Source organism: Dama dama, chromosome 19 (assembly GCF_033118175.1).
Source record: "Dama dama isolate Ldn47 chromosome 19, ASM3311817v1, whole genome shotgun sequence".
NCBI lineage: Eukaryota > Metazoa > Chordata > Mammalia > Artiodactyla > Cervidae > Dama > Dama dama.
The window spans coordinates 44,754,354-44,778,655 of NC_083699.1; the positions used below are offsets into that span (position 1 = coordinate 44,754,354).

The 24,302-nt window shown below is 39.0% G+C and overlaps 2 protein-coding genes across 2 annotated transcripts in view; one reads left to right on the forward strand and one right to left on the reverse strand.

Annotated features, from left to right (window-relative positions):
• Positions 1 to 104: 104 nt before the first annotated feature.
• PLAAT1 (phospholipase A and acyltransferase 1) lies at positions 105 to 19,929 on the forward strand. Its single transcript, XM_061167918.1, has 5 exons — positions 105 to 213; positions 7,145 to 7,278; positions 7,888 to 8,026; positions 12,899 to 13,167; positions 19,716 to 19,929. Exons 2-5 carry the CDS (start codon positions 7,216 to 7,218, stop codon positions 19,815 to 19,817), a joined length of 573 nt encoding a protein of 190 aa, XP_061023901.1. The 5' UTR covers positions 105 to 213; positions 7,145 to 7,215; the 3' UTR covers positions 19,818 to 19,929.
• A 3,843-nt stretch (positions 19,930 to 23,772) lies between these two features.
• ATP13A5 (ATPase 13A5) overlaps positions 23,773 to 24,302 on the reverse strand; it is a 127,450-nt gene continuing 126,920 nt past the window's right edge. Inside the window, exon 31 of the mRNA XM_061168024.1 lies at positions 23,773 to 24,033. Within this exon, the coding sequence (XP_061024007.1) occupies positions 23,773 to 24,033 (261 nt within the window). The remainder of the gene's footprint in view (positions 24,034 to 24,302) is intronic.

The window sequence follows — 24,302 nt, forward strand, 5'->3', positions numbered from 1 at the left end:
CCGCGAAGGCTCCGCGCGGCAGCGTGGCGTTGGCGCCGGAGGCCGCCTGGTTACCGCCCTGGTTACCGGTACACGGCCAGTGCCGCCTTGACCTCCCCCGGATGGAGTGGAGCCCTGGCCGTTAGCGGGAGGGGCAGCAGCGGTGAGGCCGGCGCGACCCCAGGACCCTCGCCGCTGCCACTGGTGGGGACACCAAGCCGGCGTCGGGGTGAGGTGTGCCGGGGATGGGGAGGGAAGACTGCTAGGCCCCCAGACGGCCTTGCTGAACCTACTGTCAGAGCCCCAAGAACCAGTGGAGAGCATGTAATTTCACCCACGTTTTTGTGTTTTTTTTTAAAGAGGCCACAGGGAAAGAGAGACTCGCTTTCCCAAATCACACAGCTATCAAATAGCAGGACAGGGACTGGATACCTTGTCTTGCTTACCAAGGCCTCTATCCTGTGTGTGTGTGTGTGTGTGTGTGTGTGTGTGTAACACAGCTATCAAATGGCAGAACAGGGACTGGATACCTTGTCTTGCTTACCAAGGCCTCTATCCTGTGTGTGTGTGTGTGTGTGTAAAACACAGCTATCAAATGGCAGAACAGGGACTGGATACCTTGTCTTGCTTACCAAGGCCTCTATCCTGTGTGTGTGTGTGTGTGTGTGTGTGTGTGTGTGTGTAAAACACAGCTATCAAATGGCAGAACAGGGACTGGGTACCTTGTCTTGCTTACCAAGGCCTCTATCCTGTGTGTGTGTGTGTGTGTAACACAGCTATCAAATGGCAGAACAGGGACTGGATACCTTGTCTTGCTTACCAAGGCCTCTATCCTGTGTGTGTGTGTGTGTGGTGGGTGCTGGTCGTGGGGTGTGCAGGGGCGTGGTAAATCGCTTCAGTTGTAGCCGACTCTTTGGGACACTATGGACTGTGGCCCGCCAGGTTCCTCTGTCCAAGGGATTCTCCAGGCAAGAACACTGGAGTGGGTTGCCGTGCCCTCCTCCGGGGGATCTTCCAGACCCAGGGATGGAACCAGCATCACTTTATGTCTCCTGCATTGGGAGGCGAGTTCTTTATCGTTGCTGTTGTTGTTCAGTCGCTCAGACTCTGCAGCCCCATGTACGCCAGGCTTCCCTGTCCTTCACCATCTCCCAGAGTTTGCTCCAAACTCATGTCCATTGAATTGGTGATGCCATCCAACCATCTTGTCCTCTGTTGTCCCCTTGTCCTCCTGCCTTCAATCTTTTCCAGCATCAGATCCTCATGGAAATGAGTTATAATATAAACCTTTATTATTATGCTATGTTAGGCTTTGGAACAACCAATGGTGATATCACTTTGGCATTCAGGAATCTTAACATAATTTATGTGCTGGAAAAGCCCAGCCATTCTCTTCTCCCTGAACTTGGGATCCTCATTCCTTCATTTATTAAACATTTTGGGCAGTTATTTGTGCCAGATAAACTCTGCAGCAAACTGAAGGTGTAGAGATAAACAGGAACTGGCCCTCTCCAAGGAGCAGAAAATTCCCTAGACACCAGTAAGTGATGCAGGTGTAGGAAACATAGTGGGTGTTAGAGAAAGGAGTGGTGATAACTTGGAAGCACATAGTCAGTTCTGGCTGAGTGAAGACATTGGGGAGGAGGTGGCATCTGATCTGGACCTTTAAGGGTGGGTCATTTGGAAATGATCAGCAAATACCAAGTAGATATTTCATTATTAGCAACATAACTCCAGGTGAGAGGGAGGAATAATGGTTTGGTTTGCTTGGAACATAGGGATGAGCAAGGAGTCCAAGATTACAGATGGGGTGCAATGCAGATCCTCAACATGAGGATCCATGGAGGGGTTCCAGGCAAGGAATGACTGGGCAGTGGCTGAGGAAGGTTCATCAGACTGGGATGTGGACCCCTCAAGCTGTAGGGAGAGGATGTTGGACCAAGGATCCTTGCAGCTCTGAGAGTTTGTGAAGTAGCCAATCTGGGAACAGGGAGATTCGTGGAACCATCTCAGCGCAGCAGGGCTATGGATGAAATGTGCTGCTGGAGTGGGAAAGGGGCCAAATTGAATTGGGAGACTTTTGGACTGCTGATAGAGTCCTTGGGAGTAGTTTGCGAAAAGGTGCTCTTAGTATGCTTGTAGCACGGGTGGCTCCATGGACATGAGCAGCAGTTAATCAGCCTGTCCCTCTCTGTGCAGGGGGCTGTTCTTTCTTTTGATGTATCCCCGGGGACCCACAGGAAGCTATAAACAGGGCAGCTTGTTTTGGCAGTTGAAAGAGGAAATTTCTTGCACAAAGATTACAGACTTACTTTCTTGTCACTCTTTATTATAAACTAGTCAAACAATTCTGCACAGATAAATTGTTAAAATGAAGTATTTTTACCTTAAAGGTGACACACACAGCTTTCAGCAGAGGACTTAAAAATGTATCTTTAATTGGTTCTAAATTACTGTGTTTCAGAAGCACGACAATGACATACTTTGACTTGAATGAAATGGGTGGATGGCCATGAAAATAAAGTTATTCAAACAGACAGATTTTAGACATTTTTCTAAGGTATGAGTCTGGGAACCTTCTAAATGCATCTAGAACCTTTTCATCTTGACACCTCCCCTGCAGAAGAGCAGGAGCTCCCTAAGGCTCCACTTCCGATGACTCACTGGTTCCATGTATGAATGTTTAAAACTTCCCTATGATGTTTTATGAAATAAACATTCTGTGTGCTTTTACAGCTTCTTTGTCTGGTGGATATTTGAGGAGAGGGAAAAGATGAAATGTTGTTTTATAGCAGTTCCTTTGATTAATGATGTTAATCAGTGATGTAAGGAAGGAGCATGCAGTCTGGAAAAAGAAGAGACTTGGGACTGAATTATAGTTCTGTCACTATCTGTGTGACTTTAGTTCTGATACTTAAATCATATGAGTCTCTGTTTCCTCATCTGCAAAAAGGTGATGGTAATCATCAGGTCACAAATGTCACCCAGTCTCAAAGGTCAGTAAAGGAGGAGATACAGCGCACATGGGGACACACAGTTAAGGATGAAGAAGAGCCTGACCTAGGCCCAGGCTAATCTAAGTCCAGATGTGGGTTCTGCCCTTTCCCACGATGTGACTTTGTATGAGTCCCTGAACTGCTATGAATGTCAGATTCCTCAAATTATATCTACTTTGTGGTGTTGGTTTGAGGATTGCAGTTACTGGGAAATAGAATGAGATGAACACTGGAGATCAAAGAGAACTTGGAAGGTCTCCTTACCCTACCACCATCTTCCTCACCCCCCATGGAAATCTTTTTATTGACTGTGACTGTGTTTAAAAATCCTCAGTGATAGGGACTGCTATCTGTACAAGGTCCTCCGTTTCATTGTTAGATCACCTTCAATGTAAGAAGAATTTTCCTTATATACAGCTAAAAACTGTCTCAGTGTAATTTCCACATATTGTTCCTCTTCTATGCTCTGTGGGAAAAAATACAGTGATTTTTCTTTTTGTATTAAATATTTTTATTTTGAGGTAACTGTAGATTCACATGCGGCTGTAAGAAATAATGCAGAGAGATCCCTTGTACCATCGCCTGCTTTTTCCCAGTGGCAACTTCTTGCAAAACCACACTGCAGTATCACAAACAGGTTATTGACATGGACCACAGGGAGAGGCAGAGTATTCCACCACCTCCAGCATCTCTCATATGTTGCCTTTTTATCACCACACCCACTTCCTTTTTACCACTTCATTAACCCCTGGCGACCACTATTCATTCTCTATTTTTTATAATTTGGTCATGTCAAGGATGTTGTGTATAGATGGAATTATATATATAACATGTTGTGTCATTGGCTTTTTTCATTCAGCACAGTTCTCTGGAGATTCATCCTGGTTATGTTGTTGCATTTGTCAGCAGTTTATTCCTTTTTAATTCCTTAGTAATGTTCCATGTTGTGGATGTGTCGCAAATTGTTTACTGTTCACCCGTGGAAGATCATCTGGGCTGTTACCAGTTTGGGGCTATTATAGGTTTTTGTACAGATTTTATACAGGTGGTTATTAAATATAAGTCTAATGTCTTCAATCTCTGGAATAAATATGTAGGAGTGCAAGTGCTGGATCATGTGGTAGTTTTAAGGGCTTCCTTGGTGACTCAGTGGTAAAGAATCTGCCTGCAGTGCAGGAGACATGGGCCCCATCCCTGGGTTGGGAAGATCCCCTGGAGGAGTGCTTGGTAACCTACTCTAGGATCCTTGCCTGGAGAATCCCATGGACAGAGGAGCCTAGCAGGCTACAGTCCATGGGGTTGCAAAGAGTCGGACACGACTGAAGCGATTTATCATGCATGCTCACATGGTAGTTATGAGTTATGTTTTTAAAGGAATTTCTAAGCTGCTTTGAGTGACTGCAACATTTTATATTTTCACCAGCACCGAGTGAATGATTCAGTGACTCTAAATCCCTGCCAGCATTTTCTGTGGTCACAGTTTTTTTTATTTTAGCTATTGTGATAGATAAGTAGTGCTGTCATGGTTTTAATCCAGATTTCCTTAATTCCTAGTGATGTAACATGGCTTGCCTGACATCTGTGTCTCTTTGACAAAATGTGTCATTGTGTCTTTTGCTCAGATTCTAATTGTATTTTTTTCTTTTTAGTTGTTAAGTTCTGAGTGTTCTTTTTATGTTCTTGATACTGGTCCTTTCTTGGATATGTGGTTTTCAAAGCTATTCTTCTGCTCCATAGCTTATTTTTTTTGTCATTTTAGCGGAATCTTTGGTGTTGCAGAAGTTTGGTATTTTGAGGACATCAAATTTGTCAGTTTTCCCTTTTATGGATAGTACTTTTGGTATCAGTTTCCCAGGTGGTGCAGTGCTAAAGAATCCACCTGCCAAAGCAGGAGACACAAGAGACGCTGGCTCGATCCCTGGGTTGAGAAGATCCCCTGGAGAAGGAAATGGCGACCCTCTCCAGTGTTCTTGCCTGGGAAATCCCATGGACAGAGGAGCCTGGCGGGCTACAGTTCATAGAGTCGCAAAGAGTTGGACATGACTGAGCACACATATGCACACTTTTGGTGTCAAGTCTAAGAAATCTTTGTTTACCGTGGAGCCTGAGGATTTCCTCCTGTTTTTCTTCTTTATGTTTTATAGTTTTATATTTTGCATATAAGTCCCAAAGTGACAGAAGTAGCATGGAGAAGACCTGAAACAAGAAATCACATCTCTCACACCTAGGCCAGTTATTTTTTCCCCCTCCATGTTTTATAATTCAAGGATTTCAGTGAGTATTTTTCAGAAATTGGCATTTGCTGCTCTCATTTTAGCTGTAAAATGGGATAATAACATAATAAACTCAAATCATGGTAGATTAAAAAAAATTAATTAGGGTTAATTGAGATAGTGCACTTGAAAAAAAAAGCATGTTACACTACAAAGTACTTTCTGTTCAAATAGTGGTTATTATTGTAAGCTTGGCTAGGTCTGTGAATGCTAACAGGCAGCTGTGTGTGCTTGCTGCTTTCTATTCATGGGAAATGTGTTTGTTTATATCATAGTATAGTATCTGTTTTTCCTTTTAGTGCCCATGTGGCCAAATTTTGAACTGCCATTTTAATAAGACTCAAACATATTTGAGAGGGTGGTTAGACTTAACGGTTTCCATAAAGTTGTTTTAATAGTTGTTTTTCAACAGATGGACAGCTTGCATTTGGCCTCATTTCTGTGACAGGGTGATGATTGAAGTTTTCAACAGATGGCATACAAATACTTGGGGAAACACCCTCCCAATATTAATTGTTGTAAAAAAAAGACTTTTAGTGTGCCAGGGAAATAATAGTCTGTATTCCCAAGTACTTTGCCTATGCTATTGTAATTATAATTTAGATGATTTGGAAGTTTCCCTTTCTGGCACTGGGGTTTATTTTGTAAATGAGTATCTACGTTAGAGTGAGAGATGCCGAGGAATAGTCTGTTGTCAATTAGATGTTCAACATGGATATAGCATGAAATCCCCTTTTGATTATCAATGAATGTACATAACTTCCTTTTACTGAGTCATTCTGCTTCAATGCTATACATAGGAAATATAATGTTCCATAAAAATCACCCATCAGAGACTTATATGTTTGTTCTTAAAAATACTGTCTTCAAAGGAAGAAAATCACCAAACTGAGAATTTTTGGACATACACATCAATATGATGAAGCCCCCCAAACTTAAAAATTGTCTCCTTTCTGCCTCAACTACTTTACACTGTTTTAGGATTCAAAAATGAAGAATCAGTATGCAGTATGCAGGGCAATCTGGAGGGTGTTTGTGGTTGTCACAGTAACAAGGGGCATTTGCTGATATTTAGTGGGCATGTTGCTGAACCTGAATTTGGGTCCTCTTGCTTGACCTGCAACAAAGTCAATCTCCTGAGACTGGGGTGTGGTGAAGGAAAGTACAGCATTCATTGCGTGGTGCCAAGTAAGAAGAATGGGCAGTTCATGCTGAAAAGATCTGAACTCCCCAATGGTTTTCAGAGAAGGGTGTTTAAAGGCAAGGTGAGGGAGGGGGCCACAGGCTGTGTGATCAGCTTATGCTCAATTCTTATATTGGGTAGTATCCATGTGAAGTTTCAAAGATGATTAATCTTGTGATTTCAACCATTTGGGAGTCTATATGCTTGAGGTCAATAGTTTTCACTTGTAAAAACAATTTAGGAATGTGTCAGATCTTTATCTGTGTCTTTCAGGGAGCTAGGAGTTTGGTGACTGGACCATGTGGCTGATTTATAGTCTAAATTGTTACCAGTTTCCCCACTCAACAGCTATTCCTTTTTTCTACCTTTTCACATTTCCTAATCATTAACTCTTCTTTTAAATTCATTAACTCTTTTTTTGAATAGAAGTTATAACAAAAGAGTATTTGTGGGGAACATCCCAAAGATTAGCTATTTAATTGAGACAGTTGAGACATATATACTACTTGTTGTGTGCCAACTACTTCTTTACTTATTTTAAATTTATTTTTAGTTGAAGGATACTTGCCTTACAGTGTTGTGCTGGTTTATGCCTTACACCTAATCATTAACTCTTGAGCCAGCCTCTTGAGACTCAGGGGAGGTCTGGGAGACTGAAGCGAAAGACTTCTACTTCAAAGGATAGTGACACAGGGAATTGTATGTGGTTTCAGGCGGAGGCAAGTGTGCCTAGGTCTCTACAGCACAGTTGAGCACAAGGAAGAAAGGTCCTGTGTCTTACAGTATGCCTGGATATCAGACTGGACACTCACCTGAGCCTGGAACTTGTGTCTGCTTAAAACACAGAGTAAGTTTTGCAAGACAAGGTTTTTGCTTTTTTTTTTTCTTGCACAGAATGTTAGTGACTACCCAAACCTCTTCTTTTTGATTTTACTATGTTGCTATATGAAAGGCTGAAAGACTCTGATCTTCTACTTCTAAACCCTGACTTATGTTTATTATAAATACTTTATTATATTTTTGTGTATTCATGAACTGAGCATTTACATAGTAAAGCAAATATTATTACAAATTTACTTCCCCTTTCTATTCCAAATAGGGCATCATATTAATTTTTGAAATCTTGTGTATAGGTAAATTACATTATCCATGAATTTCTGGATTTAAAGACAGAATTATGAAATGCTTATTATAACAAAGGAGCCCTGGGGTTAATCAGTATGTGAAGCATTGCTGTATAAAATTAAGCAATAGTAGACAAATTCTTTCTCCACTTGCCTGTATGTGCACACATAATTCTGTGTTGGAATCATTCAAAGGACAGTGATGTGAGTCTAAATATTTAATAAGGTATGCAATCCCAATAAAGTCTGTATTGTTTTGTTTCTACAGAAGCCTTGAACTGATTTTCTTTTGGCAAGTCATATCAGCTAGATCTTGGTGTCTGTCATTGCAGATGGCATTTAATGATTGCTTTAGTTTGAGCTATCCTGGCAATCCTCAGCCAGGGGATTTGATTGAAGTGTTTCGTCCTGGTTACCAACATTGGGCACTGTACTTGGGTGATGGATATGTTATCAACATAGCACCTCTAGGTAAGTTTTGCTTTCTGAAGTTCCTGGGAGTTTTTTAGCTTTCTTGCTGCAAGAAGTAATCATGAACAAAATCATAAACTAAAACAAACCAGAAATACAATGTAGAAAGTAGGTAAATCCAGCTGATCTAGGTTTTTGGAAGGATATTCTAAGACTTCCTGGAGTGTGAAGTCGAGTAGGCCTTAGGAAGCATTACTACGAACAAAGCTAGTGGAGGTGATGGAATTCCAGCTGAGCTTTTCCAAATCTTAAAAGATGATAGTGTGAAAGTGCTGCACTCAATATGCTGGCAAATTTGGAAAGCTCAGCAATGGTCACAGGACTGGAAAAATTAAGTTTTCATTCCAATCCCAAAGAAGGGCAATGCCCAAGAGTGTTCAAACTACCATACAATTCATTCATTTCACATGCTAGCAAGATTATGCTGAAATCCTTCAAGCTAGGCTTCAGCAGTAAGTGAACTGAGAACTTCCAGATATACAAGCTGGATTTAGAAAAGGCAGAGGAACCAGAGATCAAATTGCTGACATCCATTGGATCATAGAGAAAGCAAGGGAGTTCCAGAAAAACATCTACTTCTGCTTCATTGACTACACTAGAGCCTTTGACTGTGGACCACACAACAAACTGTGGAAAATTCTTAAAGACATGGGAATACTAGATCACCTTACCTGTCTCCTGAGAAGCCTGTATGCTGTATAAGTCAAGAAGCAGTAGTCCGAACTGGACATGAAACAATGGACTGGTTCAGAACTGGGAAAGGAGTACGTCAAGGCTGTATCTTGTCATCCTGCTTATTTAACTTATATGCAGAGTACATCATGTGAAATACTGGAAGATAGTGAAGGACAGGGAAGGCTGATGTGCTGTAAAAAAAAAGTTGGACACGAGTTAGCGACTGGACAACAATGAACAATTCTAAGGCTAAAGTGGCATTGAAGAAATCACAAAAGCCAAGTGACATTAAGGTTTTAAACTTATGGATTAAAAACAATTAAAAAGTAATCAACTGGGGAAAATATTTGCCACAAATGAGACAAGAGTCAGTGTCTTTATGTATAATACAAACAGATTATTTCAATCACTTAACATCTATTTATAGATTTTTCTTGTATGTGCCAAGTATTATTCAAATGCTAGGGATACATAAGCCAATCCCTCCACAGTGGAACTTACATTCTAGTGGACAGAGAGAGAGAGAGAGAGACAGAGAGAAAGGAGACAGCCTGAGAGAGGGAGTATGAACAGAATACAGAAAGCAGTGTTAGATTAGAGATAAGTGATATGGAGAAAATAAATCATAGAAGCAGGATAGGAAGTGCTGGGGAGTTGTAGTTGCTGCAGTTTGAAATTAGCTGGTCAGGAAAATCTCATGAGAAAGTAACATTTGAGAAAACTTGAAAGAGGTGAGGAAACCCAGCACATGATATTTGGGGCAAGAGTTTCTTCGTCTGAGGGAACAGCGAATACTCAAAATCCCAGCAAACAAATGGGTAAAGATTGTGAGCAGTTTGTAGAAGATGAAACTCCAATACCCATTTTTAAAGCATTCAGCTTTTCAGTCATCTAGGAATTATAAAATGATAGATTTTATGCCTCTCACATTAGCAGAATTTAAAAAAATGAAAATCAGTGTTGATAAAGATATAATGAAATGAACACAGGATATTGTTGATAGAAATACAAGTTGATAAAATCATTCCCCAAAACAATTTAGCAAGATGTGTTAAGAGTCTTGAGCTTCCCTGGTGGCTGGGTGGTAAAGAATCCGCCTACAATGCAGGAACTGCAGGAGACATGGGTTTGATCCCTGGGTCGGGAATATCCCGTGGAGGAGAGCATGGCCACCCACTCCAGTCTTCTTGCCTGGAGAACTCCATGGACAGAGGAGCCTGGCAGGCTACAGTCCATGGGATTGCAAAGAGTTGGACATGACTGAAGTGACTTGGCATGCACACATTTTAAGAGTCTTAAAAGAGTTTCCCTGCTCTGACCCTGTAATTTTACCTCTATGAATCTATTCTTGGGGAATATTTTTAGAGAACTTATTTAGTATTTGTGTATGAAAGTGTTCACTGCTATCTCATTTATAATGGTTTAAGAAAAGGACAATGGGAAAAAATAGGGAAAAGAAATAAGTAACTGTTGATTTTTTATGGTGGGTAAAAAAATTAGACAATGGATTAATAAGATTAAAAAGGTAATGTTTAAATGAATTATGATTTAGCCACAGATATTAGGATTCTGTGTTTGGTAGAACTTTTTAGTTGCAAGTAACATAAATTAGTTTAGACAAAAGGCAAATTCATTGCTTCACTGAAGGAAACTACAGGAAGGGTAGAGATGATGCTGGTCTCAAGGATACCTGGATCTAGAAGTTTAAACACTATCAAAACTCTTTGTCCCACATCTGCATTCTTTTTGTATATATTTTATTTATTTTCCCAGGCTATATCTAAGAAGCTGAATTGATGACCGTAGGCATCCTTAGGCTCACATCCTTATAGGCTGGTGACCCGCAGGAGAGAGAGACTTCCTGTCTGCTGAAGTTAGAAAAATCATGGAGAATGACTCTTGATTGTCTGGTGTGGGTCCCCTGTCCATTACTGAACCATCACTATGTCCCAGAATGGGACAGTATGACTGGCTTAGAGTCTTTTCTAGAAAGAAAGAAGTAGTGGTAGGATGAGGTGCTAAGCAGACTGAAACAGGGGCCACTTTAACAGCTGAAAGTCATTTCTAGATATCTTTAATAGCATGAAAGATGGTCTTGTATGATAACCATTGGCAAATTACAGGTTAAAATTGCAATGTGTGCTATGGTACCAAGTTTGTAAAGAATTCATATATATACACATACATGTTAATGTACATGTATGCATGTACATGTATGTACATTTATGCAAATACACATAAATGTGTATTTGCAAGTGATAAAGACAGTATAAATACATTAAAATAATAATGATAGTTATTTCTGGCAGGATAGCAGGTGATTTATATTTAGTGTTTATGCTGTATTTTTCTGTATGTTCTACATGTTTAGAAATGAGTACAAGCTATTGAGAAAAATGTATGCAAATAATAAATAGCCTAGAATATTTTTCCCCTCAAGATACCTTTAAAAAGAAGTGTTTACAGGCTGAAGTTTTACTATCTTGAGAGCTTCTGAGAACTTGTAATGAAGTGATTTTTGCGAGATTTTGAGCTATTTGCCACTTGTTTTGGAATATTGGCAATGGAAATGGCAAATAAAATGACATTTATGATACAGAGCTATTCATTCTGTGGAGTCTAGTGATTAATACTAAGGAATTCTTTATATCATCTCTGCAGCTTTCACATTTAGAAAACAATATGAGGCTTTCGCGCTGTTTCCTTTTTTTCATGTCTTAAGCTCCATACTAATATGCTTCAAGCACTGAGCTTTGATCCTGTAGATTGAAATTAAATTCCTGTTTCTGTTAACTACTTGTGTGATGTTCCACAAGCCAGTTTCTCTCTCCAAGCTTTGATTTTGTCATCAATAAATTGATTTCTTCAAACTAGTTGATGAGTAATTCTAACTAGGATATATGTGTTCTGTGAACTTGTACTGTGTAAGTACAAGTTGGTATTAATTGTAATTAGTTGGTATTAAGGTAAGGTATTAATTGAAAATGCTATTCCACTGAAAAGGAGTTCAAAGGAGTGAAAAAAAAAGAGGAGTAGGAAAAAAAGTGTGCTTTTAGTCATTATTGAAAGGAAAAGTGTCTAAACATTGGTTATATAGCCGTCCTTCATCTCATGGTTTACTTGAACAATGGCCAGGCATAGCAATCTTGGGCAGACAGAGAGGGCCTAGGGCCTGGCCTTAAAGCTGAACACTAAGGAATCACTTTTCCAGTCTCAGATGACAACGATGGCAAGTCAGGATACAGAGATTTTGGGCTGTTTAGGCAAATGCTTACCAATAGAGGCAGTAAGATGGAGTGGTGGGGCACAGGGCATTGTAACAGGTGGGTGGAGCACAACAAAGGACCACATAGAGTGGACAGTGCCTACTGCGTTAGGTTTGGTTTCAGGACTTAGTTTCTTGGCTAAAGGAACTAGCAAAATAAAGACAGGGCCCCAGCTGATCCCAGCTGACCCTGTCAAATGCGTAGGGTCCCCTGCAGATTTCAAAGTAAAGCCTGATTGAAAGAACAAGTGTGAAAGTAGAGAGGTGGCTGTAAGAAGTGCAGCTTAGTTGCAAGAGGAGAGCATCAATCTAAACATTCTGCTGCTAAGCCCAAGCGTACTAGTTTAGAAGGGTTCTAATGCCAAAAAACAGGGGCTTTATAGAAAAAGGGGGCAATGATCTTCTCTGTACTATGTTAGAAACATAGGCCAAGATCCCTAATAATAATACTAATTGATAGAGAACTTATTCCTCAAGAATGAGTAGAATTTTCACACTCAGTTTGTTCTGTTTATTGTTGTTTAGTCGCTCAGTCGTGTCCGACGCTTTTGCAACCCCATGGACTGTAGCCCACTAGGCTCCTCTGTCCATGGGATTTCCCAGGCAAGAATACTGGAGTGGGTTGCCATGCCCTGCTCCAGGGGATCTTCCCGACCCAGGGATCGAGTTCTCATCTCTTATGTCTCCTGCATTGACAGGCAGATTCTTTACTGCTGAACCACCAGGGAAGCCCGATGGGGAGATACAAATTTTCAAAAAGTTTTCTTATATTCTCACTCTTACAGTACTGAATAAGTGTTATTGATAAATTAGAGAATGAGTGTTGATGGTTAGTAAGATTAAGTGTTTTCTGGTTTGAGGATAAGTTAGGATGGCATTGGAATTCACTGGACTGGATTGCTGTGTTTTGCTAACCAGAATTCTTCTTATAGAGGATGGCATTTCCGCACCATTTACAAGTGCCAAGTCTGTATTCAGCAGAAAGGCCCTGGTGAAGATGCAGCTTTTGAAGGATGTTGTTGGAAAAGACACATACAGAATAAATAATAAATATGATGATACATACCCCCCTCTCCCTGTTGAAGAAGTTATCCAACGATCAGAGTTTGTTATTGGGCAAGAGGTGGAATATGACATACTTGTCAACAACTGTGAGCATTTTGTGACTTTGCTTCGATATGGAGAAGGAGTTTCAGAGCAGGTGAGTTTTCTTTAGGAGAAATAAAATTTCTTAGATTGGGAAGATAATAACTACCCAATGTTGATCAAGTTTTCAGGCCTCAAACAAATGGAAAAGAACAAGGATATATGAGAACACTGAAGGACAAAGAAGGGAATTGAGTTACCCAAGGTCACTCAGCAAGTTCATGACCAAACAGACTAGAACATTTTGTGTCATAAATCTGGGGCTAGAAGGGACTTGAAGCAGAGTCAAGACCATGGCTTTCTGTCTGTCTTAATGCCCCATGTCCTTCAGTGTTTTTTTTTTTTTTTTTCATTACCCTACCATACAGCAGTTAAATCAGTAACTATATATATTGAAAAGAATGCTGACTTTTTTTGAGTGGGAGCTCCTTTGCCAAAAACATAGATGGTAGTACTGAGATTCTTTTCCATTAACTGAAAGAGGCTAACTGACACCATGGATTTGTAAATGTCTTCAATTTCCTTGCAACACTAATTTCAAAGAAATGTTGTGCTTTAAAGTGGATCCTTTGATTCATTGAGCTTTTGGATGATTTTTTAGTGGATTAATCGACTTTATTTTTAAAGTAGCTTATAGTTTTGTTGTTTACCGCCACTGTTCGGTAGTGTAGCAGATTCCTTACTGAAAGCAAGCTTGATTCAGTTGCCCTTTCCCTAGTTACCTTCCCACCAGTTCAATTGTATCATTGATATTTTAACCCAAAGATTTATTAAAGTGAATATATAAAGGCTCCCAGTATCTTGAAATGGTGGATCTGTTGTATAAATGTCTGTTCTAAGGATTGAAATTGTAACTCCGTTCACGAAAGCTTGGAAGAATGCAAAATAGAACATAATGAAAGGATACATTTGTTTTTATTAAGAAATAATTTAATTGGAAGTTCATTTTTACTCAGAAATACATTACTATAATGAACTATACACATATAGCAATAAATTGTTTCTGAACCAAAATTCACAGAGGATACAGACATAAATATCTGTTCATTTTTGCATTGAAAAGTAGTGGTATAGCTAGGAAATAAAGTTTGTTAATGATAAAGTTATCCACAGTACTCAATCAGCAATTTTTTAAAATGTGGCTAAGTCAAAAGATATTACAGGTCTCTTTTTGCTCTGACTCTCACTCGTACTCTATCGTCTTTTCACCTTTCATACCCAGATCAAGATCCATGAAAAAGTAACTGTTTTTCAGGAACTAGTAGAACTCTTCTCTGGCAGGTTCTGATGGGTGTAGTAACAGCCTTAAAGACACATCTGAGCTTTGAAATTCTGCTGATCTGAGCTAGAACCCCACCTTCACCACTTTTAACCCGCATAACTTTTGACACGTTTATCAGTTTCCTAATCTATCAAACAAAGTTGTTTCATAGATTGTAAGAGATTTTTAAAGTCTTTTAGCATGTTCTATTAAATATTATTCATGCCAATAAAAGGTATACTTCCATCGATATTACTTTTTATTTTAGCAATTTTATAGGTCTTTGTTGATACTCTTCAGTAATATTCTGTTGCTCTAACAGAAACTGCAGCATTTGAATTATTTTTATTACTATCAATAATAGTATTAGTATTAATAATAACTAATATTAGATTTGTTTCTGGGGTCCCCTTAAGGCTCAGGGATCTTGAGCATAGAACAGTTTCCTTGGGAAACGGCTGTGTATTTCCAGTTCAATTCAGTTGCTCAGTCATGTCCAACTCTTTGTGACCCCATGAATCACAGCACGCCAGGCCTCCCTGTCCATCACCAACTCCAGAGCCTACCCAAACTCATGTCCTTTGAGTCGTTGATGCCATGTAACCATCTCATCCTCTGTTGTCCCCTTCTCCTCCTGCCCTCAATCTTTCTCAGCATCAGGGTCTTTTCAAATGAGTCAGCTCTTTGCATCAGGTGGCCAAAGTATTGGAGTTTCAGCTTCAACATCAGTCCTTCCAATGAACACCCAGGGCTGATCTCTTTTAAGATGGACTGGTTGGATCTCCTTGCAGTCCAAGGAACTCTCAAGAGTCTTCTCCAACACCACAGTTCAAAAGCATCAATTCTTTGGCAGTCAGCTTTCTTTATAGTCCAACTCTCACATCTATACATGACTACTGAAAAAACCATAACCTTGACTAGACGGACCTTTGTTGGCAAAGTAATGTCTCTGCTTTTTAATATGCTGTCTAGGTTGGTCATAACTTTGTTTTCAAGGAATAAGTGTCTTTTAATTTCATGACTGCAATTACCATCTGCAGTGATTTTGGAGCCCAAAAAAATAAAGTCTCTCACTGTTTCCACTGTTTCCCCATCTATTTCCCAGTTAAATAAAAAACGGTAAATGATAAAAAGATTGGAAAGGTGGAAGGATTGTGGGTCCTATCCTTTTCTTTGTACTTTTCTGTATTTTTTGAAAAAATTAATGGACTTTGCTTTCTTGAGTTTTAAGTTCACAGCAACATTGAGCTGGAAGTATATACAGAATTCCCACATATTCTCTACCCCCCCACCCTGACACACACACACATATCCTTCCCCACTGTTAGCATCCCATAGCAGTGTGGATTATTTGTTATAAAAGATGAGCCAACATTGATACATCATTATCAACCAGAGTTCATACTGAAGGAAACCAGAGTATACCACCCTAAATATGTTACTTTGGCATAAGGATTATTTTGAGCAATTGAGAAGCAATTGAGTGGGAACAGAAAAAAATAAAGCTCCCTGCCCTCCCCCTATTTTTCTAAAAGTAGGGCAGAAATTTTCAAAAGTGTCCCCACTCCCCACTCTACCAGGAAGAACAAAAGGTAATCATCCGGGACAACCCGTGTTTAATGTAAGACCCTTAGCAGCCTGGAGAGGGCAATAGAGGAACCTACTTAACAAACTACTTACAGGCTTTTATCTACCCGTAGTTTCCTACCTTCCCACAGGTTGTTGCCCTTGGAAGACGAACCACTTTCCCCTTACTTCTCTACAAATTTATTTTTCTTTGGTGAAGATGCTCTATAAGTATGAATTCTAAGCCACCTCTTTGAGTTACTTCTTCCCTGGATTTCTCCCACGAGTGTATAAGATGTGCATGTTAACCAACTTCTGTTCATTTTCCTCTTGTTAATTTGTCTTTTATTACAGAGCCTCAGCCGAGAACTTAAGATGGTAAAGAAAGAGTTTTCCTCTCCTCGAATAGTCAGCGTTAGGGTTCACTCTGTGTTGTACATTCTGTGCATTTTGACAAATAGATAATGACATGTATCCGTCATTACAATATCGTACAATATCATACAGCCCTGAAAATCTCTATTCTCTGCCTATCATTCATTCCTCCCTCTGCATAAACCTCTGATAATCACTTATTTTTTTTTTTACTGCCCTGTGTTTTATCTTTCCCAGAATGTCATATAGTTGAAATCATACAAAGCAAAATGCACTTAAAATTCTTCCATGTCTTTTCATTAGATGGTTTGATTGCTCATTTCTGTTTATCACTGAATAATATTCCATTTTCTGGATGCACTACAGTTTATTTATCCACTAACCTACTGAAGGATATCTTGATTGCTTCCAAGTTGTGGTGATTATGAATAAAGTTGCTAGAAACATTTGTGTGCAGCTTTTTTGTGGATGTAAATTTTTGACTCATTTGGATAAACACCAAGGATTATGATTGCCATATCATATGGTAAGAGTATGTTTAGTTTTGTTAAAAGAAAAAAAAAAAAAAAAAACTACCAAGCTAGCTTCCAAAGTGGCTGTGCTATTTTGAATTCCCACCGGTAATGAATGAGAGTTCCTGTTGCTCCACATATTCTTTAGCATTTGGCATTGTCAGTGTTTTGGAGGTCAGCCATTCTGATAGGTACATAGTGATATCACCATTGTTTTAATTTGCAGTTCCTTAAATATGTATGATGTTGACCATCTTTTCATATATTATTTGCTATCTGCATATCATATTTGGTGATGTGTCTCAAACTCTTGTGCCCATTTTTAATTGGGTTGCTTACTTATTTTCATATTTTTGAGTTTTAAGAGTTCTTAGCATATTTTGGAAAACAGTCCTTTATCAAATATGTCTTTTGCAAATGTTTTCTTCCAGCCTGTGGCTTGTTTTTATTTTTATAAATTCCTAAAATCAACATTTCTCACTGTTAGAGTCTAAACAAGTTACTAAAATATGCCTGTCTTTGTGAACTACGGCAGCACCTTTGAATGTGCCCGTATAAGCTGACACAGTACACCCTGACTGTGCTTCATTGCAGCACTGTAGCCTTAGAGTCTTGGGGGAAGACAGATTTTTGATAACCACTGTAGTTGTCTGTGACCCAGCTTCACTGATACCTGGACCCAGCTGCTTCATTTGTAGCTAACATTTCACTGGGCATGTATAGATCCTCAGAATGAGGTCTTTATCATGCCTGCCCCCCATCCCACACACACACCTGAAAGCACTGTATAGGACAAAGCGTGCAGGATAGGATTTGGTGATCTGATAATTCTAAATCAGTCACCAAGTAAAAGTTCTTGTTGATGCTCCCTCACCACAGACACCCTGGGATTTTTTAATCTTACAGATCGATCCTGTTACACGTAACTGTAGGGGATTGTCCAAGTTATGTGGGATTTTTCCATTTAGAATGCAACTTGAAGTAAATAAGTGTTTGGGATTTGGGGAACTGCACACCGGAAGTGGTTTATTATAATTGTATCTTGCCTGTGCAGTCTCAGGGAATTTTGATTCAGGATTGAGTTGTCTGTCCTCTCCCCAGGTCTCTTAGATATATGAGATTTCTCTCACGTGTTCTGTTTCTAGTGGCTGGAAGACACCCAGTGAGTTAGGAGTGTATCTAGCTGTCCCCCTCCCCCCACAGGATCCTGCAGGTTCTCCCAGGGCTGTCCCCTGCTGCCATTTGACACCTCTGTTTACAGACACCAGTTACACCTTCCAATTTTTTCACTGCCTGCCACTTTTCGTATGTCAGACCTCCTTGGGATCTCAGCATCTGCCTGGAATTGCATCAGGTTTGGGCTTGGTTCTGCCCCTTTTTGGAATTCTGCCAGGTATCTTGTATCTCCCACCCCATTTTTGCTCCCTCTGTGCTCTGTGGGTCGTTCTCTGCTACAGTGAATTCTGCTTGGAAACAATTTAGGTAGCAACTAATTAAGAATTACAAATAAATAGCCAACCAACCAAATACATAAAATTAGAATTGTAAACTAAAATAGGATTTTTCAATTGTTTGCCAATGTCATTCTCCCTGGCAACTAGGGATGGTGGCAGAGCAGAGAGTTACAGTTATAGGCCATGCCCCTGCAGACCACAGGATGGTGTAATGAAGTGAATACTCTTATCTTTGTGCTGCTTTCCTGGCTAGAGCCCTTGCTGTGTGTTCCCCACAGGGAAGCGGTAAGGGAGGGAGCATTATGTTGCATATGGGGGTGGCAGGCTCAGTGGTGGAGGGCTGTGGGTTAGACGGAGGACATGCTCCAGGGTTAGCTGGGTCAGGTTTTTCAGCATTTGGGCCGGTCCCCAGAGTCGTTTAGGAGAAATGTTTTGCTTTATTTGACAGCCTGATTCTTAACTCTTAGAAAACAACTCTTGTTTTCTAAATACCTGATGACACTGAAGTATCTGAATGTGACCTTTGGGTCATAAAATTGCACTCAAACCCTTGCAGATGGAAGGTAATATTAGTTGAGTGCCATGCAACCATGAATATTCATCAGTTCCCTCATCATGATGATGATTAATACCCTTAAAGCTATAAATGTCTGAACTCCTTTATGGACAATTGAACTTGAGAGTGATTTATTTTTGTTTGTCTACATGAGAAGTTAATTTTTGCCATAATAGTTAACATTAGTATTGATTTATCTTGAAGTTTGTTTATTGGAATAGAAAGTGTATCTACCAAGTAAGAGTGTATGGTATTTAGCTCAAATCACATTCCTGAATTATTTTCCTAACAACTTTAATTCACGGAACACACACACACATGCACACACACATGTCCATCCAAATACTGTCATCTTTTTAATAGACTTCTTGAATGAGTACTCCTGCTTTCTTACCTAGTCTATAGACCGGTACACACACATACACACACACACTATTCACCTTTGTATAGACCCAGCCAAATGAGTATGTGCTTAGGAGTAGGGTTGTATAGGGGGAGAATACATGACTAAACTATATCTAAACACCCTGGTGCTATTACCTCCCTTGCGCAAATAACTTTTAACTTCTCAAATTGTATAAAACAGTAATGCTATACTGCCCAGGTGTACCATGATGATTATTAGGAATTGTGGCATAATAAGTTTATAAACTGTCAGAGGCTACAAAAATAGGACTGTATATCTATGTGTATTTATATCTTTGTCATAATCATAATAATTATAAATTTCATCTTTGTACAAAATTTTAATTTTGCATTCGGCTTTAAGTTCATCCATTGTACATTAAAATGAATCTCTGATTTAGAAAGCAAGCTGAAGTTTAGGACACTAAGATGCTTTTAGAATAAGATGTGTTTTTGATTCCTTTTTCCACGTAGGCCAGCCGAGCGATAAGTACCATTGGGTTTGTGACAGCTGCTGCTGGTGCCTTCTCCTTGCTGGGCTTGTTTCCAAAAAGACTAAGAGCAAAATTCTATTAACTTACTGAAGAGATATTGGAGCTGAAGGAATTTGTGAGGAGGAAAAGTAAGCTGAGATGAATACTTATTTTCAATGCATCATTATTGTTCCAAATTCCAGTGATGGATGGCAGACTCTTTAATAAATTGCTTACTGGTATTATCTCATCATTGAGCCATGGAAATTTTTCTCCCTTAGTCGTGTAGACTCATGTGGTAGCTTGAACAAGAAGCAGTGGCCTTTTGAATGAACCAGCAGCAAATCTTAATAAAACATCATTGTTTATCTTTTTTCTTCTATAAATATTGTTTTTCTTTTCCCTGAGGGTAACTTTTTTGATGAAGAACCTTTTATATGTGACAAAAAAAAATGTTAAAAACCCTTAATTGTTTGGATTGGTATCAAAATTCATATTCCTTTTCTAGTGAGAGAAGAAATTTAGAAATAAAGCATTTGGTTAGGCAGCTTAAGAATCTTTTATTAATAAACCATCTGAGAGTGGATACTCACTCCTTGCCCCTGTGTAGGTGTGAGCAGGAGGTGAATGGGAGAAGGAGCTCTTGGTTCCAGTGTTTTGGATCCAATGATTTCCCTGGAAGCAACTCCTTTGTCAGGAGTATGTGACAAGCAGGAATGGGCTGTTGCTTCTACAGAGTTCCATTGTTCCCTTTGGATTTTGAAGTATTTGAAGAGTTTGGCCCTATAAACCTGAGTAAGACATCATTAAGCATAGGTTTAAGGTGCCATATTTAGAAAACAATATCCTGTATTACTTTTTATGGCTTTTACTAGAAGTCACGGAGTGTGGCTCAGACTGTAAAGCAGCTGCCTGCAATACAGGAGAGTTGGGTTTGATCCCTGGGTTGGGAAGATCCCCTGGAGAATGCAGTGGCTACCTACTTCATTATTTTTGCATGGAGAATTCCATGGATGGAGGAACCTGGTGGGCTACAGTCCGTGGGGTCCCAAAGAGTTGGACATGACTGAATGACTAACACTTTTACTTTTTCAATCAGGAAGAGACTCAATTTATTCTTGGATTTTATTCATTATGTGTTGGATGAAACAAACTACTTTTTAATACCTTTCCAGTGGAATTCTTGTTGGTAGCAGATGGGGAAAAATGGACGACAGTCTCTCTATCCTGGGATTATATCAGATATTATAACATTACCCTACAAACCACATTGCTAGTCAGTGACATCTTGATTGTTTCACGGCTAAAAGCATGGCATTAAATAAAGGAATAGTTTAAGTAAATATGGGGTGTTGTGGTGCAGAGAGGGAAACAAAAATATGATAGATAAAAGTAACAAAACAGCTGCCTCAGAGTCTTTGACTTAGTAAACTGATTTGATTTTACTCCTGGGCCAGAAAGTCTTTACAATCTAATTGTAGGATTAAGAACAAAGATAACAGAAAGGGTCATGTGCTTCCATCAGGGCCCATAGAGACCCTATCTTTCTTCCTGTTCCCTGACTAATCCCTTCCGTTTCTATGGCACCAATTCTGTTTTCAGATAAACCCCAAAACACTGTCTTCCTCCCCTGTTCCTCTGGTAACAGTAAATGTCTTCTGATAGCATGGTCCAAAATTATCCTTTCATTTTTATTCTAAATTCAATTTCTTATTCCTATTATATCCTACTCTCAAGTAACAGTAACATTAAAAAAGAAAAATAAACGGGCTCTTTCCTAGTATTGTCAAGTCTGGGCAGAATTGGCAGCAGCTTTATGTGTTACGTCCCCCAGGATATGCTTGCTTTTTAGTAAAGATGACTGCAGAGGACAAGTCTTAGCCTTGAACAGGAGACCTGGGTGTGGTGGAATTACCACACTGCCTATGACAGAGGGAATGGAATTGGCAACACAGAAGATATGTTGAGGATCGTTAAACTTCTGGATAACTCTAGACATGCCCACTTCAGAAGACAATCTTAACAATACTGAGTAATTGTCACAAATGCACTGTTAAATTCATGGGTTCATTTTTTCACAAGCAGTGTTCAGGGCTCTAGTAATGCTCATCCTTAAAGGTAAGCACACAAAGTTAGTCATCAGTTTGCCCCCAAAATGGCCACTGTTAGTGATGGGCAGCTTCAGCCTGTCCATTTATATGTGGCCATGTTCATTGTGCTTTTGTTGAACATCTTTTTCCAAGCCTGGTAGACATTTCTCTGAGTGTATTTTTAGTGGATTAGACTAGATTAAATCAAAGTCTAGTGTAGGGACCAAATTTATCATGTCCCATCCCCACCTTCAAAAAGATAGGTGAAATAAAGATACCACCTATCAGATACCTAATAGATTGTTGAAGAAACTGAAAGAAGCTAAACATTTATTGAAAAAAGATTAAAAAAATATTTTTATGCTATCTAGATATATCAATTGAATCCTCTCATTCTAAAAGTCAAATTACTAAATAGAGATATGTCAGCTCAAGGAACCTGAGCTGCCATATGTTTTAGGTTGACATATTTCTTAATCTTTAGCTAAAAATATTTTTGATATTTTGTTCTTTTATTGGTATCCACTAAATTAGACACATTTCAAAATTATCACTCTCCAGGAGCTGTGCATCCAAGAAAAGGTTAAAATGCAAATAAAATATAAGTATAAAATGCTTGTTTTCATAGGAATTTGCATTTATGCAGCTGGCTTGTGTAACAAAGTGTGTGGTACTATTTACAGCAATGAACTGCTAAAATGTTGAGACATTTTTTCAATCCTAAAGATCTCATAATTGTAAAGACATGACTGAATCCATAGATCACAGTATTAGGCATGTAATTGACACTCATGGAATGGGACTCATTAAAGATCCATTTAATTAGCAAAATTAGATTTATGGTTACAAGGAAAATGTAGTAGGTAATTTAAAATGTTCACTAGGAATAAATATCCTCTCAAGGTCACAGTGAGGTTCATATATGTTAAAGCTAACAATGTGCAGAATGTATTTGTAAAGGATGTACCCTTTCTTGTGGTCCTTAATGTGCATCTAATAATTGATTTAGATTATGAAAAGATGAAATGGAACTTAAGATTGTTTAATATTCTGAGAATTGTCATGCTGTAGATAAAAACATTATGGGTTCCTTCCCTGGGATTGCTTTTTTTCAGATGAGCAATGATGAGTCTAGGCCAACTTTTAGAGTTAGAACTTGAGATTTTTCTTTGTCAGTAAGAAAAAGCAAATAAAGGTACCATACTTCTTAAGAGTGAAAAGTACATTTTAACAGTTTCATTATTTTTGTGATCTAATCTGGAACCTCTAACTCACTAACCCCAAAGCAATATACTTTGGGAGATGCCAATTTCAATAGAGTTTGCTTAGCTGTGCCCAAGCCAAGATTATAAACAATTATCAGACACCTCCATCTTTCTCTACTTCCACACTTTAAACAACAGGGGTGAATTTTCTGAAGTAAATTTCAATTCTTGTTTCTCTATTAAAACTATATAAAGAACCAAAAAGAAGAATTCTGTGACCTGGATAAAAGATATATGTATAGATGTTCTTTGCAAGTGAATATAAGATTAAGTAAATGTGTGACAAGTTATTGAGAAAAGCTTTTTTTAATATATAGATTCATTTATTTCAATAGATGAAAATAAAAGTACATTGGTGAAACTTTCAAAATTGAACTCTCCTTTAATTTTTCTTTCTTCTATTGATGTTCATACTATTAATTTTACTACCGTAAAGAGTTGTGCCTTTGAAGCAGGTCACTGTTATGCATTGTGAATACAATTTGTTAGAAAAAAAATGATACTTTAGAAAATGCATTATTTTTCTTAATGATAGAGGATGAGGTCAAAGTAAACCTATGTAAAGTCCTTTGTTGCAAGGTTCAATGCACTGAGAAATGCACTTTGACTCTTCAGACAGAGGAAGAAAATAAAAGGGTAGACTATTATCACCTCTCTACAATGTTTTAGAATCTGAAAGGAGGATGCTGTTTAACAATTCTGATTACAATCTGGTCCAGAAATGCTGTTCTGTGGTTTGGCCTCCCAAATTAAGTTTTTCTTTTGGAATCTGTTCAGAACTTTCATAGCCTTGGTTGATGTAGAATCCATTTCTGCCATCGCCTGAATAATCTGTCCTGTTTGTAGGAGGCCAGCTTGGATCTTTTGCCAGTTTTCTTTGCCAGATCCTATATTGACTTTTAGAATAGATTCCAAGTTCTTTCTTGATCAATAGCCAGAGTGCTCGATTTTGAAGGATGGCATCCTGGAAAATCAGGTGGAAAAGACAAGCAAACCATCACCTATTTTCCCTGGCAGCCAGGTTGCTCATTGCTACCCTGTTCCCCCAGGCCTCCTTTAAATGTGCTTACTATTTATGCTCAGTGGCCACTTCTCCTGGCAGCCCCACGAAGCCTAGCAGCTTCCTAGGTTCATTTCCTTGAGAACTGAGTGAGCTTGTGTTCATAGAAATCTGCCAAAAGCTTACAGTCTTTCATTTCCACAGATTTCCTAGTTTAATTCTGGCAGGAGAGT

Coding starts and splice junctions, on each gene's coding strand:
- PLAAT1 (XM_061167918.1), top strand. CDS start 7,216: ATGCCTGGATATCAGACTGGACACTCACCTGAGCCTGGAACTTGTGTC. Junction 7,279..7,887: donor GTGTCTGCTTAAAACACAGA/GTAAGTTTTGCA, acceptor CTGTCATTGCAG/ATGGCATTTAATGATTGCTT. Junction 13,168..19,715: donor GAGAAGGAGTTTCAGAGCAG/GTGAGTTTTCTT, acceptor TTTTCCACGTAG/GCCAGCCGAGCGATAAGTAC.